The following is an 18,318-nucleotide window of genomic DNA, read 5'->3' as shown; positions in this document are numbered from 1 at the left end:
CAAATAATGTAGTGTAAAAACATTATGAAACATTAATATCTGTGCATCGTCCATTAATATAAAAGTAATATCATTTATTGAAGTAATACAAATAATGTGTAGTTATATAGATTATATTTATCGTTTAAAAATAATAGCTTAAATTAGCAAATAAAACACAAGGTAGGTCTACTGGGTAAAATCGTTGGATTTGCTCTTCAGTGTTTGGTCTCTCAGTAGTGATTATTAAACCACACTGAACTGAGCTAAACTGTTTCAATTTACTGTGATCTTTCATCTGAAGCTGCTTTGACACAATCTACATTGTAAAAGCGCTCTACAAATAATGGGGAATTGAATTTAATTGAATAAAAAGGGGATGCCTCTCGGACACTTTTAGAAGCCGTCATTCATTCATTCTCGCCATACTCAAGGTCTTGGTCTCTTTTTCATCTCTTGTTTATCCTCATAGGAATCCCTGTGGGATATAAGAACCGCATCTTAACTCTGTCTTTCGTGAAACGCAGTTGCCGTTTAATGTATAGTAAATCAAACTCATTCAAAGTAGCATCACTGTGCAAACAATCGGTATGAATGCACGTTACACACACATGTACAGTGTGTGTTCTTTTTCTTATAATGCACAGAGCTTTGAGGTAAGGGACGTCTTCATTTGCTGTTCACTGACAGTCGGACAGGCTCATCCAGTTCATCGAACTCAGTCTTTTAAAATCTTAATCGAAAGTGGAATAAAACGCTCTCCTCATAAAAGCCGGCGTATCAGCGCGCTGCTACAATGAAAACATATGATTCGATTCGCGCCTTCTGATTGGTTCTCGGGATATAGTGGCTTTTGCCAACAAACTGTAATTTCTGAATGTGCTGACGCTGGGATTTAGATGATTTGAAGCACAAATATTTGTTGAACATGTGCTACGTGCCTAACACATTCACTCAATGTCATTAGCTCATTTTTGGCAGAAGTGGTGTTTAGCAACTTTTGTTTTCCTAATTCGAAATCAGGGCACCCTAAGTGCTATGACGGATTTCTTCATTGTTTGTGTGGGTTTTTTTGTTTACTTTTGACATGATGTTTCTCCTCATCTTCACTCAGTGCTTCACTCTCCTCCACCTTCACATCTGAAAATTAAGCAAATACGTTACATGACAGCGTGTGAAAGCAGACAGTGCTCAAGGATAGTTTCTAATCTAATATAATCATGACTACATTTAGGATTAGGTTAGGTTAGATATGGTCAAAGTAGGGCCTGCGGGCTAAAGTTGGCCCATAGTAACCTTTGATTTGGCCCACCATCCCATCTGAGAAGAGAGTGAGATGGTTGGAGATGGTTGAAGCGAATACCTTTAGCACAGAGATCATCATTTCTAATTTGACGTAACTCTCTTTTGTTTTATTGCTGAGCGACAAACTGAAATCAAACGTTATAATAACATGTTGTTAATGAATCAGATTTTTAAAAATGTGAACAATCTCACGCGAAAGATAGAGGACACTGGTGAGCAAAAACTAGTGTAACTCCATTCTGTTATACATGAGATTGTTTTTGTATTTACTGTAATAAGGTCATCATGAAATGTTTAGGAATATTGCTGTATTAGCTAATATAAATGTTTTCTAGTTATTTTTAAATATTATGAAATAAATTAGCACATTAGTCATGGCAACTATATTTACTTTCAGCCCACGAGCCTCAATCAAGGTTGGTTTTTGGTCCTTCATAAGAAAAGGTTTGGGCGCCCCTAGTTTAGGTGAATCACACACACAAGTTCATAGTGAGCCTGTGGTATAAAAGCTGAGGTGCAGAAACATTTGACCACCTCTCTGTTAAACACACAAGCGCTCTTATTCATGAGCAAGTGTATGTTCAAACGGTATCAGTAAGAATTTGGAGAACTAAAGAGTACAGCGCCATCTGCTGATGATGATTAGAGTCTGGTTGATGAATTCCTCAGATTAGATTTTAAACTCTTGGTTAAACCCTGTTCTAGTTATTAAACACTCAGCGAGTGGTCTATTAGTACTGAAAGTATTTTGGTTTCTGCCATGTATACAAACGTTTCTTTAAAATATGAACTGTTTATAAACTTGTTCATCTTGTGGTCAGACGTGGACATTGATTTGTCCCACAAAACTCTCTCACAGACACTGGAGGGTTTAAAAGCTGAGTCTATCAGAGGATTCGCTGTTCACTGAATAATCACATTTACAGTTTTAATCAATTTTAAGCTTCAAATTAAAAACAATGTCACATATTCTAAACACAAAAATGTTAACAAAACAAGTAATAGGGAAAAAATAAAACTGGTTAAGTTCTTAAAGATTATTGAAGAGTAATGAATAAACACAAACCTATTAGTTCTTCAGTCTCTTCCTGTTTAATTCTGCAGGGTTCTGGATCACTCATCTTCTCACTGTCCTTCAATAAACTCTGTCTTTGTCTTTCACTGATGGTGGCAGAGCTTCAGGAGAAGAAACAGAGAAATCTGATTCATTTACACTGATTGATTAAATCATATTATGATGTTATTTATTGTAGGTGATACAATATGAGATGTAATTTGTACCTATAACATTCAATTAAATGTATCAGTGTGGTGCAGTAAAAGGCGTATGACTAAAAAATATTTGTCTTCTTAAAACTCTTTGGGCTGATGATTACAATAATTATGATAGGTAGCCCAAACTGTCAACAAATGTAGATTTGTATATCTGCGCACCCCTGTTCATGCAGATAGATACGCCATTTGCACGTGTCCACCTACAGGTGACAGACAGAGTGACAGCAGGCAAACTAGGCATCAACCTGACCTATTTTCTGTTAGACCAACGTGGCCTTGTATCCATGAAAAGCCATAATTCATCAGCGGATCGCTAGTATGTCGGCTTATAGACTGTTACGCACTGTCTATGGATGGTGCACAACATGAAAGACAAGACAACGAAAGTAAAGTCAAAGATTTATTGGGGTTTGAATTTGGGAGCTGACAAGGCCAAAATAACAAACAAAAATTCCTTTATGTTAAATCTCTAACTTACCTGATCAAAAAGAAAAGAAAAGAAAGTACAATTCACTACCCTAACTACCTAACACAAAAACAGAGGTCAAAAAGGTTTTACAAAGAAAATGGCGTCAAACTCCTTACTATCCCAATATATAAACTATTTTACAAAACAGGCAATCATATTAAAAGGACAATCCAAAAATCAATGTCAGCAGGCAACAACGATCAAACAAGCCAGTGGAACAAAGTATCATAAACAAAACAAACACTAACACAAAAAGGACTCACAAATCTCAATAGAATCTCAGTAGTCACACAAAACAAAAAGTACTCAATCTCAAATCTCAATGTTCAGACTTAACACATACAACTCTGGCCTATACCACATACAAAAGTATCAACAAACACAAAGCAAGTAACCAAAAACAAGATTGCTGCCAAGGAAGTAGTGTCATGGCTTTTTAAAACACTGTAGGCCAATCAGGAACAAGCAAGCTGGAAGTGGCCAATTAGAAGTGTTCTAAGCAAAACAGAAAAGACAGATGAGACAAGAGCAACATAGGGTTGTAACAAGACAAACCAGCTGATTGAAGTGACTTTGAAACGCTCCAGTGTCCCTGTATTTGTGGTTACAGTCAGTAAACAGCGGTGAGTTCAATGAACTGGGGTTTGTTCTTCGTACGTGGATTACTCAGTTAGCTGGATTTGGTTATTGACGATTTGACATGATCCAGGATCGTTTCGCTCTTCAAAACTGATCCGAGAGTTGTTGTCATAGCAACAGTTATGGTAGCTCAAACCTGCCATGGAGCAGGCTCATTTCATATAAACAGGATTAGATTGGGTCAGTTCAAGCAAAGATAACACTGAAAGTATGTATCGAATTCTGATATATTCTTACAGTAGTAGTTACATACACTTGGGAAAATAGTAAATATATGTTTTAACTATATATATATATATATATATATATATATATATATATATATATATATATATATATATATATATATATATATATATATATTAATATGTAATTAATAACTTGATTAATAACTATATATAAGTTATTAATTAAGCTTATGCAATCTGCACTCCAAAATAAAAGTACAAAGACTGCCAAAGAGAACATTTATTGATTTGAACTTTTTAGATCGCTTTAGTACAATTTGTGTGTAATAGACATGCACAATATGCGTGAACATGTTTAGACAGCTAATATGACGGTGATTTGATGCTTTTGATCCACATGGATAATTGAATATTAATCAGATGATGTCATTACGCTGCTGTACCGCCAGCCAATCCTTGCATTGCTGATCATGATTTGGAGGATGGATAGATCAGTTCTTCACAACACACGCAGCGATCTCAGACTAGTTTATCCAGACATTTTAATCTGATTCACGAACTTGTTCGAAGAACCGAATAAGCAACAGAACAGTTATCAAGATTAAAAGATCCAGGATCTGCCAAATCATCTCAGATCATTTAAGCGAGGTACGAAGAACAGACCCCTGATGACCTTCACAGCCAATCACAGTAATTTCTGCTGAGCACATGATATCAATGGCAAATCAGCGCTGTTTAGGAACGCGCTCAAATATTAGTGGGAAATGGACGTTTTGAAAATTTCACTTTCGATTACATTACGACCAATTTTTTCTTGCTACACAACTGAAAACATGCTAGATAAAATATCATTATTCATAATGTTTATGAGCAATTCCATGCAAATGTTAACTTTGCCATTAAAAAATTAAGTTTCGCCAAAATAGCGAAACCCTTTATAAGTTTTTTTGTGTAGGCAAGTATTTTACAGTACTTTAGAAATACTCAAAAGTGTATCTGTCAGTGTTTTCAAACTATCATATTTGATTTACCAAAGTCACACAAGTGGCAATTTCACATCTGCCACATCTATAACAAAGCTTTCTCCTCATAAATGCAAAAATATGAAATAAAATTAAGTCAATCATATTTGTTGTATAGAGAGCAACTATTATCCTTTTGATTAGCATTATTTCTTTTGGGTTGTACAGTTTAATTTACCGAATTTCTACGAAGTATGTCGTATACTGTAAACTCGCAGACTTTTTTGGTCACATCCATAACGCATCTTTATTTTCCTCATTTAAATAACTAAAAAATGTTGAAAAACTGTCACATCCATAACGTTGGAGTTGCTCTTTTACATTTGGAGTTACAGTATTATAAAGTACTAAAAAGTTTTCTAACTGGTGAATGGCATGATCTAGTGTTATAAGGATGTCTATGGTCATCTATTCGGTACGCGTTGATGAATTCAGGGGGCGTGGCTTTGGATGGCAGGGAGGGATAAGAGTTCTCAACGCTTTGCCTTTTAGCATTATTCCAGATCTCCTTCAGCACCTTTAACCTTAAGCTAATAATTTAACGTTTTCAGCATCAAATTTAATTCATCTGCTGTAGTAGATAAATGTTATTTGGAAAGACTCAAACACTAATGTAAACAGACAAAAACACATTCACTCATCTTTTCCTCTCAGAGCTCCTCTCTGCCTGCTGTATTGTTTTGGTCAGCAGACACACAGATAGAGGTGAACTCAATGCAGAAACTAGTCGCAGATTGTCGCTTTAATAAACTGTAAAGTGTGTTTTATTGTCGTGTAAACACGAGAAAAAAGCGTGAACGACTCACCTCAGCTCTGAAGACTCGACGCTGAATGAACGAGTCATTGCTGACGTCATCATGGCGAGGCGGGCGTAACGGCAGATCAACAAAAACGCGGTAAATTAAAATACTGTTGACAGACCAAAACAATCGCTAATGTAGAAAGAAGGCCATCTTATCGATCATGAGTGAGGTGAAATACTGTTTATTAGGCACTTACAAAGTTACATTTACAGTTAAAATTAAAAAGCAAATGTAATTCGTGACTGATAAGTTTAAAAAAGCTTATTTAAGCTAACTACCATCAATAAACAACAGTTTTTATACCTACACTAAAACAGGTACAATCTGTACATGTTAAAAAAACGTAATAAAAGCGAACAATTACAGGTGATCAATCTGCATGAGACTTATTTTGATACTTAATTACATGGATTGTATCATGAAGTGAAATGATAAACACCTACAATACCAAAACATTCAAACATGGTGACCATACGTCCTCTCTTGGGGATTTTGCTTTCAAGAGTCTTAATTAATTGTATGCGTTTTATTTATCCCTTTCTTTAAGTCTGATTTATACTTTTACATGGCTTCACAGCTGACTGCACACACATTCATTAGGTGCAGAGGCTTTTATACTTGATGCGTCAGCAGTTTTACTTATATTTGTAACTGTCATCATCAAACAGTGGTGAAAAACAGGTCAGCTCATGGAGTTGCTAAATGAATTTAATTATATATAATATGAATAGGTGGTAGATAAATTTGGGGAACACTCATGAAAATATTTGCCTCACCACCATTGGTCAGTGGCCAGTGCATTTCAATCCCTCAGACTACAGTAAACATCTTTACCTGTCAGTGTGTGCGCATGGCTCCTGAATAGCTTGAGTAAAAGTTAGACAACCGAATGTTTTTCTACTTCATTTAAACTGATTTTGAATTTCACTTTGACCAATTAATAAGAAATAGGGTCAACAATGATTACAGGTGCAGTATGTAAGATTGACACCCAGTGGTTTAACTAGGTATTGCACTCTTATTTCAAAACCCGTTTTGACTCCACACAAATGCTGGTACAATGAAGCAGCCATCATGACTGAAATGAAATACGCAGCGCCGGCGCGTCCCCCACCCCCCGGTCCTCACTTCATGAACCAGTCACTTTCGTTTTCACTTTCGGGTTGAGGACGGCGTGATAGTCAGCTTGCTCCGGCCCTGGACATGCGGTGTGTTTTCCACTAAGGGGTTGAAATATAATTGGGTAAACTGGCAGTGGGCTGGTTATAGAGACCAAAACAAAGACAGACTTTCCACATTTCCAGCATTGTTTTTCAGATAAACAAGTATATTCATTTTGCATGTTTCTTAAATATCTGTAAACATATTATGGTATAGTTAAGCTTTAAAAGAATCAATAACTTACATACAGCACCTTTACATTCTAAACCTTTTTTGCTGTTTATACAGAGTAAATCCAGATCAAATAGGACTCGATAGAGAGTTTAATTTCAGTTTCTTTTCAGAAGTTGTAAGTTGCATCGTCAGAAAAATCACTTGAGTATGAATGCTGAAAAATGTTTTGAAAACCTTGGCCTTTATGTTTCTTCAGCCCTCAAAAATGTCTTGCCGCGTTGATCATTATTTTCTCTCCTTGTGTTCGTTAAGGTTTGATGATTTTGTGAAATTCTTCCCAGCCTCAGTATCTGATTTCTCTCCAGTGTGAGTCCTCTGATGTTGTTTCAAATATCCGGCTTTAATAAAAGTCTTCCCACATTTAAAGCACACATGCTCTTTCACACCAGTGTGCATTTTCTGATGTTTTTTTAAATGTGACTGTCTTTTAAAACTCTTTCCACACTCAGAGCATGGATAAGGCTTCTCTTCTGTATGAGATCCAAGATGGATCTTCAGATCTGAAGTCCTCAAAAATGTTTTGCCGCATTGATCACATCTGTGTTTTTTCTCTCCAGTGTGGATCAGCATGTGTCGATTAAGATCTGATGATCGTGTGAAACTCTTCCCACACTGATCACATGTGTACGGCCTCTCTCCAGTGTGAACCCGCTCATGTGTTTTCAGATTTTCTGCATTACTGAATGTTTTTTCGCAGTGTGAACACTTGTAATGTTTCCTTCCAGTGTGAATCATTTTATGTTTTCTCAGATATTCAGGCTGACTGAATGTTTTGTCGCAGTGTGAACAGTTGTACGGTTTCTCTCCAGTGTGAGTCCTCTGATGTTTTCTTAAAATATGAGAACGATTGAAACTCTTTCCACACAAAGAGCAGGAAAACGGCTTCAGCTTTGAATGAACTTCAAAGTAATTCTTCATGTCTTCACTCAGTTCTAAAAATTCAAATAAACAAAAAAGTTATATTTTAAGACAAAAATGTAAAGTAGGGGTGCTTTCACTTTCACTTTCAAACAATTAATCAATGGGCATGTTTCCATTACAAACTTGCACAAACCTTTAGTGAAATTTTGAGTGTCAATTTAAAATAATGGTGAAATGACATGTATATATTAGTGTTGTCAAGAGATTAAATCTTAAAAATATAATTAATTAGTTACATTGTGCGGCGACTAATTAATCAAATAAATTTCATATAAATGCACATGGTTGCGAATTTGTTTTAATCAATATTGAACATAAACCAATGTCTAAGCTACCCTTATGATCATTTTGTTTATTACTGAAAACAACCCTATCAACTAAATTGTAATGAACATGGCATTATTATTGATTACCTTATGCTACACTAGTCAAAATTATTATTTCTATTTTAACTCTTGTCCTGCCAGCATTTTTGATGATTTTCACCTAAATTTGACAATCCTCAGATTATTTTCAAGTAGAGATAGGACCATATTACATATCAAAATAAAGAACCAAGCCTCTGCTTTCAAAAATAAATATTCTATATTCCAATTTTGGTTCTTGCAACATATTTCAAAAAAAGTTGGGGCAGTAAAGCATTTATCACTTTGTAATGTTGCCATTCCTTTTCACAACACTTAAAATATGTTTAGAGACTGAACACACCAAGTGATGAAGTGGTTCAGCGGTAATTTTGGCCAATTCTCCCCGCATACAAGCCTTAAGATCGGCAACAGTACAAGGTCTTCATTGTCGAATTTTGCACTTTAAAATACCCCACACATTCTCTATTAGAGACAGGTCGGGACTGCAGGTAGGCCAGTCAAGTACCTGTATCTGCTTCTTTCACAGACAGGACTTTGCATTGTCTTGTTGAAATATGCAAGGGTGTCCCTGGAAAAGAAGGCAGCATATTGTGCTCCAAAATCTCTTTGTACTTTTTAGCATTAATGGTGCATCACAGAAATGAAAGTTACATTTGCCAAAGGCACTGAGACAAACTCAGACCATGACAGACCCTGGCTTTTGGACTTGGTGCAGGTAACAGTCTGGATGATCCTTTTCTTCCTTGGTTAAGAGTACATGGTGTCCATTTATCCCAAAAAATAATGATTCATCTTACTACAGTATACGTTTCCATGGTGTGATGGACCATCCCAGATACCTCAGAGCCCAGAGAAGTTGACGTCGCTTCTGGACACTGTTAACATAGGGCTTTCTTTTGGCACAGTACAGTTTTAACTGGCATTTGTGGAAGTAACTCTGTGTTGTGGTACTTGACAAAGATTTGCCAAAGTAGTCCTTGTGATGATATTGCTCATGGATGAATAAGGATTCTCACGCACCGCCTGAGGGATCGGAGATCACGTTATTTACCTAAGGCTTGCGCCCCTCTCTTTCACGCACTGAAATTCCTCCAGATTCCTTGAATATTTTAATGATGTTATGCATTGTTGAAGGTGAAATATAAAAATGTCTTCTTATCAACTTCCAACTTCTTTGAGGAACACTGTTTTTAAATATTTCAATTTTCTCATGTGTTTGTTGGCAAATTAGCGATTATCGGCCCATCTTTGCTCCTAAAGGACTAGACCTTTGCAGGATACTGCTTTTGTATCATAATTACAATCTCCTGTTGACATCACCGGTTTATTTAACCAATTTACCTTATTACTAGCCCTAAACTGCTTCCGTAGCAACTTTTTTTGGAATGTGTTGCAGATCTGAATGACAGGAAAATATATATTTACAAGTGAAAGTTCAGCAGACAAAACATGAAATATTTTGTTTTCATATTGTCTGCAATGAAATACAAGTCAAAGTAAATTTAGAAATCACTGCTTTCTTTTTTTTTTGCGTTTTCCTTACTGTCCTAACTTTTTCTGATTTGAAATTGTACATAATACACACACAGACTAAAAAACATACTGTACATGCATACAATTACATTCATCCACACACATTTGTATGAGCATGTGTACATGTACACAAGCTCCTAAAGCTGGGACTCGAACTCGGAACGCCCAAAGTGCATTAGCACTATTCGTCGGCACATAATATATTCTTGATGAATTTAATGAACTGCACTAATAAGATTGAACATATGGCGGTAACCCATGTGACCTGTGATTGAAAATGAATTTTTCAGAATTGGCTGAAATACAACCTTATGCAAGCAAAAAACAAAAAAAACAAAACACTTTTGCAATACATTTCTACATTTCCATTAAGCATATTTTCAACTCACAATATAAATGTCGCAATTTGAAGGGTGATGGGAACATGGCTAATAACTGAATAATTGTCGATAACTCTTATATTTTCTAAAATTCTCGACAGTCAATTAAGCATGAACATCATAAAAGGATTAGTTCTGCTATAGGCTGTGCATTTCGGGTCCACAACTTCAAACATTACTGAATCTTTAGATAACCAACTTACCATGAAATTTTTTTGTATGCGTTTGGAGTATAAATATATCCCTGAAACTCCTCCCACAAGCAATGCAGTGATACGGTTTCTCTTTGGGATGAATCTTCTTGTGCCCTTTCAGGTCTCGTAACTTTCTGAATCTCTTGTCGCAGTGTGAACACTTGTAAGGTTTCTCTCCAGCGTGGATCTTCATGTGAATGATGAGACCGTATTTGCGGCTGAAACTCTTTCCACATAGTGTGCAGGAGAAAGCATTTACAGCTGTGCTGCTCATTAAAACACTTTGTTCAGTGTTTGTGTGAGTTTCAGTTTCACTTTTGACATGATGTTTCTCCTCATCATCACTCAGTGCTTCACTCTCCTTCTTCACCTCTGAAAATAAAGTAAATAAGTTACCTGACAGTGTTTAAATGGCAGACAGTGCTCAATGGTAGTTTGTAATCTAAAATAATCATTAATAAATGTAGGAAAGGTTTAAGCGAATTACACACAAGTTCATAGTTTGATTGGGTGTGGTTCTGCCTGTGATATCAACTGCCTGCTATTCTGGCAGGACTGACTCCATAGGTTGCTGGAAACTGTACTGGGGCTTGGGTCCTGGGTGAGAGTAACGGGATGGAGTGGGCGTGGATGTGGAAAGAGAACAGAGAATGGCTCTGGGGCTGAAACTAGAATGATAAAAGAAAGAATGTGATTGGATTACAGGCATCTAGATTTGTCAGTGGAAGCAGCCTCATGCTGGTATTAACACCCAAGGAAGGCAAAACCTGTAAGAGAAGCGTGAGGGAAAACATGGACAATCAGCCTTGTACCACTAGCAGAGGTGGCCTCACGCCTGTATTGGCCATGGTTAGGGTTGAGGGGGAGCGAATGTCTGAACTTGAGCCTCCGGCGGAGGGATCCTCATGCTGGAGATGCATAGTGAAGCTGTGGGCCATTGCTGGAAAAAGGGCTGGGTAAACAAGTGATCTGTTAGCGGAGTCCATCTTGCGCAACCCTGGTGGTTTGCATATCAGGACAATGTTGGGAGGAGTTGTGGGGTGGGATCTGATTGATTTTAATATGGGAAATGAGGAGGGAATTGATGGGCGCTGGCTCCAATAGCACGGACAGCCTCGCGCTTGGGTCAATCCGAGGAGCAGGCAAAACAGGGGGAGGGGGAATGGTGGGTATTAGGACCTGCGCCGCTACCAAAAGCAACCTTACGCTAGAACTGGGTGGAGGGGCTATGACCCAAGGCAAGGCAGAGGGTTAGGACTTGGAAGTTAAAAAAGGCTGACAATGCATTTCCACTCTTGCAAGTGTCGCTTAGTTAAGTATTGCCTGGCGGCCCCGAGCTGGCATCTTCTGCTGAGTTCCAAAACTCTGGATGTTTGCTTGGACTTAGGAAGAGCTGTGCTATTAAAGGTGTCGTCCCCAGGAAATAAATCTAACTGGGACATAGTTACAGAGATTGGGTATGATAATGTTAGATCACGTTATGAGGAAGGTAGGATGATCTAATTATTCATAGGAATTCTCTTGTAAATGATTGGATGAAGGCGTGATTGCCAATGATGAGCCAGGCCTGTTATCTTAGTGTGCTTCTCTTGAAATTAGGTTTAAAAAATTACCCTGCAAGAATTTGTGCAGAAATAAAGAGTACAGGGCCATCTGTTGATGAAAATTAGTTTAGAACCAATTACGAGAGAGTCGCAGGTTGTTGAGCAGGTTCTTTAACAGCTGTGTTAACGAGCTCAACAGATATGCCTGTGATTGGCTACAACAGCCATCGCTTCATGGAATGTTTACACTGACAGAAGAACACTGGATCATTTCAAGCTGTGTCTATCAGAGGATTAGTCTCTGAGCAGATATATGAGCAATTCGCTATTGAGAGGTTTTTTTTTTTTTAAGAATTTTACTGTTTAATTAAACTTCAGTGTAAAAAGTGAAAAACAAAACCTCACTGTTCTTCAGCCTCATTATTGTAGAGTAATGAATAAAAACAAACCTATTTGCTCTTCAGTCTTTTCCAGTTTAATTCTGCAGGGTTCTGGATCACTCATCTTCTCACTGTCCTTCAATAAACTCCGTCTTTGATTTTCACTGATGGCGGCAGAGCTTCAGGAGAAACAGAGAAATCTGATTCATTTACACTGATTGAGGAAATAAAACATATTATGATGTTATATTTTGTAGGTGATAGCATTAGTAAAACAGTTGGTAAAAACCAAACTAAACTACAGACAAGAAATAGGATTTCAGCAGCTCTGAAAATACTGATGAGCCTCAGAGACCTGTGGGTCATCATGTGTCGATTTCGGTCTGATGATCGTGTGAACCTCTTCCCACACTGAGTACAGGTGAATGGTTTCTCTCCAGTGTGAATTCTCTCATGTGCTTTTAGACCTCCTGACTCACTGAATGTTTTTTCCGCAGTGTGAACACTTGTAAGGTCTCTCTCCAGTGTGGATCGTCTGATGTCTTCTTAAACTGTGTGGATGATTGTAACTCTTTCCACACAAACAGCATAAAAAATGTTTCATCGTTGAATGAACATTAAAGTGATTCTTCGTGTCTTCATTCAGCTCTGAAAATCACGTAAACAAAATTTTTTAGGAGAATCATGTCAAGTAGGGATGCTTTCACTTTCACTTTTAAACACTTTAAATCATTAGGCATGTTTACATGCAACCACTTTAAATATGTGTTATAAGCTCCACAATTATCCTAACTAATACAACCTGGAAGGGCTGGACCTTTAGATTATAAACTTACCAAGAGATTTGTGCGTGTGTCTTCGTAAAGAAAATATATCCCTGAAACTCTTCCCACAAGCAATGCAGAGAAACCCTTTAGTGTGAATCTTCTTGTGTTTTTTCAGGTCTTGTAACTTACAGAATCTCTTGTCACAGTGTGAACACTTGTAAGGTTTCTCTCCAGTGTGGATCCACATGTGGCGCTTGAGATCAAATTTGCGCCCAAACATTTTTCCACACCGAGTGCACAAGAAACCGTTTACAGTTGTGCTGTTCAATAAAACACTGTGCTCTGTGCTTGTGTGAGCTTTTTCTTCACTCTTGACGTGATGTTTCTCCTCGTTTTCACTCAGTGCTTCACTCTCCACCTTCACATCTGAAAATTAAGTAAATAAGTTACATGACAGTGTGTAACAGCAGACAGTGCTCAAGCATAGTTTCTAATCTAATATAATGATTAATACATTTAGGATTGGTTTAGGTCAGAGATGCCCAAAGCGGGCTAGTTTTTCACCTAAAATAATCATTAATAAAAGTTTGAAAAGGTTTTAAGTGAATACACACAAGTTCATAGTAAGCTTTGTTTACATTAAACGTGTGGTATAAAATAGGCCTGCACGATGAATCGAATTCCAGAATTTTTTCCGGAAAAGACCATTCACACATCCGTTCCAAAAGACCGGTAAATTCTGACATCATTAACCAGAAATGACCTCTAAACAGCTGCGCTTGTATTTGTAAGCATAGAAGGGGTCGGGCTTTTGTTGATGGTTGATAATACATAACTTGTGTGTGCTGGCGCTCACCGGCTCCTTCACGTGTACACGCGTCAAGCAACTGAAGCAGAGCTTGAAGATAAACTAACAGCGGTTCATCATAAGCATTTTATCGATAATTTTTTCCACAGTTGGCATTAAAAAGTAACATAGAAATGTTATCTAACATCTAGCAGCTAAATGTATAAAATATTCAAAGGCTTTTATTTTTGTAAACAGCACGGATGTGAATGCGATTTAATGTACTGATGTCAGCGCGTTCTAACCGTGAATGCGCTCTTTCCGGCAATCTTCCTACTGCGTTCACACAGAGCAGCATTTCTATAGACAACTCTTTCCGAAAAATTGCCGAAATGAATTTACCGGTATTTTCAAAAAGGGCCCATTCACACTTGATCCCTTTCCGGAAAAGGTCTGAATGTGTGAAAGGAGCTATTGTCATGAAATTAACATGAAAACCAAGACACAATCTAAACGTAAAGGTTTTATATATCTATGCATGAGATTTTATGTACAATTTATTAATTTAATTAAAAACACTGTAGTTATTTCCTAAATTTGTCATGACAACTGATAACTTTAAAATAAAAACATGGTTTTGAATGAACAGTAGCTTAGTGTGGTGTACTTTGTGATTATGCTTGGTCTTTCTTTGGTGCTGTTAAAACCACCACATCAAACTTGCAGCTCTTATGAAATTATAATAAATCACATTTTTTAAATCACAGTTCGATTTTTTCTTCAAATGGTGCAACCCTAGTATAAAAGCTGCGATGCAGAAACATTCGACCACTCTGTCAAACACACAAGCACTCTTATTCATGAGCATTTGGCTGTTTAAGTGGTATCTGTAAGAATTTGGAGGACTAAAGAGTACAGCACCATCTGCTGATGAATATTAAACTCTTAAACAATTAAAGAAAGAATTGTAATCCTCCACAAAGTTTTGCTACTTAGAGGTAAATAATTTGCATTCCTTCGATCTATTATATCAGCATACTTTCTCTACATTACTCACTCAAGTTAAATCAGATCTGCAACGCTGGGATAAATGACCTCTTACTCTACTTGGTAGAATTCAGTCAATTAAAATGAATATTTTTCCGAGGTTTTAGTTCTTTTCAGACCCTCCCAGTGTTTTTACCTAAATCTTTTTTCAAGAAGTTGGATAGGGCTATTGCTTCATATATTTGGCAGGGAAGACCCCCTCGGTTAAGTAAGGCATATCTTTAGAGACACAAAAAAGTTGGGGGTCTCGGACTGCCTAACTTTTTGACTTATTACTGGGCAGCATTCATCAGCAATATTCATAACTGGTATAATTTCTCCCAAATGGATTGGTGTAAATTAAAAGCACAGTCCTGCTCCACATCTTCACTGTCGGCCTTAGTGTGTACTCCTCTGTCTATTCGCCCTTCCAAGTATACTACCAACGCAGTTGTTTGTTCTTCTCTCAGGATTTGGAGGCAGTTCAGACATCATTTTAAATTTGCTGCAGCTTCTGTTTATGGCCCTATTTCTAATAATCATCTATTTCCGCCTTCAACATTAGATTCTTCTTTCGTTTTATGGGAAAATAGAGGCCTCCTTCATTAATCTGATTTATTTATTGATGGGTTTTTGCTAGTTATTCTGACCTTGTAGAAATATTTAATATTCCACAGTCAAATTTGTTTCGTTTTCTTCAAGTGTGTAATTTTGTCCGTTCCCATTGTCGTTCATTTCCTAACCTGTCAGAGCCTTCTTTATACGAGAGGTGCTTAATTCAGAATCACAGCTCTATATCAAGTTTATACAATATAATTCTTCCCTATACTTTGCCCTCTCTTTCTCAGATTAAGCATCAATGGGAGAAAGAAGTTGGACTTGGTTTGGATCAGGAATGTTGGGAAATGGCTGCTGGGAGGGTTAATTCCTCTTCCTGCACCAGACTGAGTCTGATTCAATTTAAAGTTCTCTGCAGAATTCATCAAACGAATGTCAAATTAAGTAAGATATTCCCAGGCATGGATGTTTGCTGTAATAGGTGTTCTCTGGCTCCTGCTGATCATACCCACGTGTTTTCTTTCATTGATATTTTTTCTACAATTCTCAACATTTCTCTTGAACCATGACCTTTGATTGCTATTTTTGGTGTGTTTGTTGGACAACCTTTCAAATAAGAATGCTAATGTTCTAGCCTTTGCGTCACCGATAGCCCGAAGACGGATTTTATTACACTGGAAGTCTTCTAAACCTCCTCCCACTGTCTCATGGTTAGAAGATTTGATGTCTTTTCTATATATTGAAGAAATTAAGTTTACATTAAGAGGATTCACTGAAAAATTGTATAAAAACTGGGATTACGTCGGTGCCAATGGCGTAGTGGAAAAGTGCACCGACACATGCACTCCGGTGTTCGCGGCGACCCGTGTTCGATTCCCGCCTCGAGGTCCTATGCCGATCCTTCCCCTCTCTCTGCTCCCCACACTTTCCTGTCAATTCTCTCTACTGTCCTGTCCAAATAAAAGTGAAAACCCCTGAAAAATAATTATTAAAAAAAAAAAAAAAAACTGGGATCATCTAATTGATTTTGTCAGGAATACCACACACCTCTTTGCTGATTTATAAGTTTGGTTTTTTTCTATTCACTTTTAAGAAAGATCTCTGCTCTTTTTATTAATGTGTGTGTGTGTGTTATTTATATTTTATATTGTTACATATTAAGTAACATTATTTTGACAATGCTAGTGTGTATTGTTCTTGTGTGTGTTGTATCCTCTATTATCTGTCTCTTTTTCTCTCTCTCTCTCCACATGAGCGGAGATCAGGTGCAGCTGTGAGTGGGGCGGCGCCAGTTATAAAAGCATGCTGCTTGCGCTCTTCATCGAGTTCTCTTCCTGTTTCCCCTCGCTGTTGTGTGAGCAGATAGCTCTAAGTTCTCTGTGTGGCAGTGATATCTTTCTGCCTGAAACCTTTTTCCAAAGTCATCTGGTGAGATACTCTGTTAAATACGCTACTAGGACGGTATTCTGTATTAGCTGTGGCTAAATGTTTACTTACTGCTGAATGATCTAAGGGAAGGCCCCTTTTCTTTTGTCCCGTTTTCTCCTGTTTAATGGATAGTTATGGAGGTCAGAATTGTTTGTTTCATTTACAGAACTTTATTTTCGGTTTTAGGTAAGAAATTTTATATTAGGTAGCACCTTGTTTTGTTTATTGTTTTGGCCTTTTTGTTCCCTTGATCTGATGCTGGAATTTTTGTTTAATAAATTTGTTCCCCCTTTTTCACAACTTGGCCTGTGTGTGTGTGCTTGGGGAACAGGAACAGGGACTCCGGGTGACGTCTTTTAACAGCGGTCATCCTTAACCTTATGTGCGTAGCGAGGTGCATCCGCTACGTAACAGTATATTTATTCAGCTGCTTTGACAATTGTAGGTGCTGATGTTGTTGTGCGTTTTTGTTTTTTTAATTCTCCTCCTTGGGGGTGGGATGGGGGACTGAGGGTTTTTGAATGTTCTTGTTTACCCTTAGTTACTGTTAAAAAAATGTGTAAATTATTGATATTGTGGTATTTTTTTTTGTAGACTGCACAAAACAAATAAATAAAAAAAGAAAGAGAATCGTAATCAATTGTTTTAAACCTCACAATCGATGCAGAAGTGCTTATAGACAAACAACCTGACTGTTCTTCATTCTCATTCATGAAGAGTAATGAATAAACACAAACCTATTAGTTCTTCAGTCTCTTCCTGTTTAATTCTGCAGGGTTCTGGATCACTCATCTTCTCACTGTCCTTCAATAAACTCTGTCTTTGTCTTTCACTGATGGCGGCAGAGCTTCAGGAGAAGAAACAAGAGAAATCTGATTCATTTACAGTGATTGAGGAAACAAATCTTATTATGATGTTATATCTTGTAGGTGATAGTATTAAGAAAAACAATTGGTAAAAACCAAACTAAACTACTGACAAGTATTAAAGAGGATTTCAGCAGCTCTGAAAATACTGATGAGCCTCAGAGACCTGTGGGTCATCATGTGTCGATTACGGTCTGATGATCGTGTGAACCTCTTCCCACACTGAGTACAGGTGAATGGTTTCTCTCCAGTGTGAATCCTCTCATGTGCTTTCAGACTTCCCGAGTCATTGAATGTTTTTTCGCAGTGTGAACACTTGTACGGTCTCTCTCCAGTGTGGATCATCTGATGTCTTCTTAAACTGTTTGGATGATTGTAACTCTTTCCACACAAAGAGCATAGAAAAGGCTTCATCTTTGAATGAGCATTTAAGGTATTCTTCATGTCTTCATTCAGCTCTAAAAATCAAGTAAAAAAGTAATATTTAGGTG

The 18,318-nt window shown here is 37.3% G+C and overlaps 2 protein-coding genes across 2 annotated transcripts in view; both read right to left on the bottom strand.

The window, feature by feature from the left end:
• Nucleotides 1–12,783, bottom strand: part of LOC130215613 (gastrula zinc finger protein XlCGF17.1-like) — a 39,708-nt gene extending 26,925 nt beyond the window's left edge. Inside the window, exons 1-2 of the mRNA XM_056447460.1 lie at nt 12,702–12,783; nt 2,351–2,460 (exon numbers count right to left, since the gene is read on the bottom strand). Of these exons, the coding sequence (XP_056303435.1) occupies nt 2,351–2,405 (55 nt within the window). The 5' untranslated portion in view covers nt 2,406–2,460; nt 12,702–12,783. The remainder of the gene's footprint in view (nt 1–2,350; nt 2,461–12,701) is intronic.
• Nucleotides 10,464–18,281, bottom strand: zgc:173486 (uncharacterized protein LOC100006445 homolog). Its single transcript, XM_056447427.1, is given in 7 exon segments — nt 10,464–10,843; nt 12,465–12,574; nt 12,751–12,887; nt 12,889–13,043; nt 13,232–13,588; nt 17,699–17,808; nt 17,994–18,281. Coding segments are annotated over 7 exon segments (1,527 nt in total). The 5' UTR covers nt 18,272–18,281.
• Between the last annotated feature and the right edge of the window lie 37 nt (nt 18,282–18,318).

Source organism: Danio aesculapii, chromosome 22 (genome assembly GCF_903798145.1).
Source record: "Danio aesculapii chromosome 22, fDanAes4.1, whole genome shotgun sequence".
In the NCBI taxonomy this organism is placed as follows: Eukaryota; Metazoa; Chordata; class Actinopteri; order Cypriniformes; family Danionidae; genus Danio; species Danio aesculapii.
This window is presented reverse-complemented; position numbering and strand designations above follow the sequence as displayed.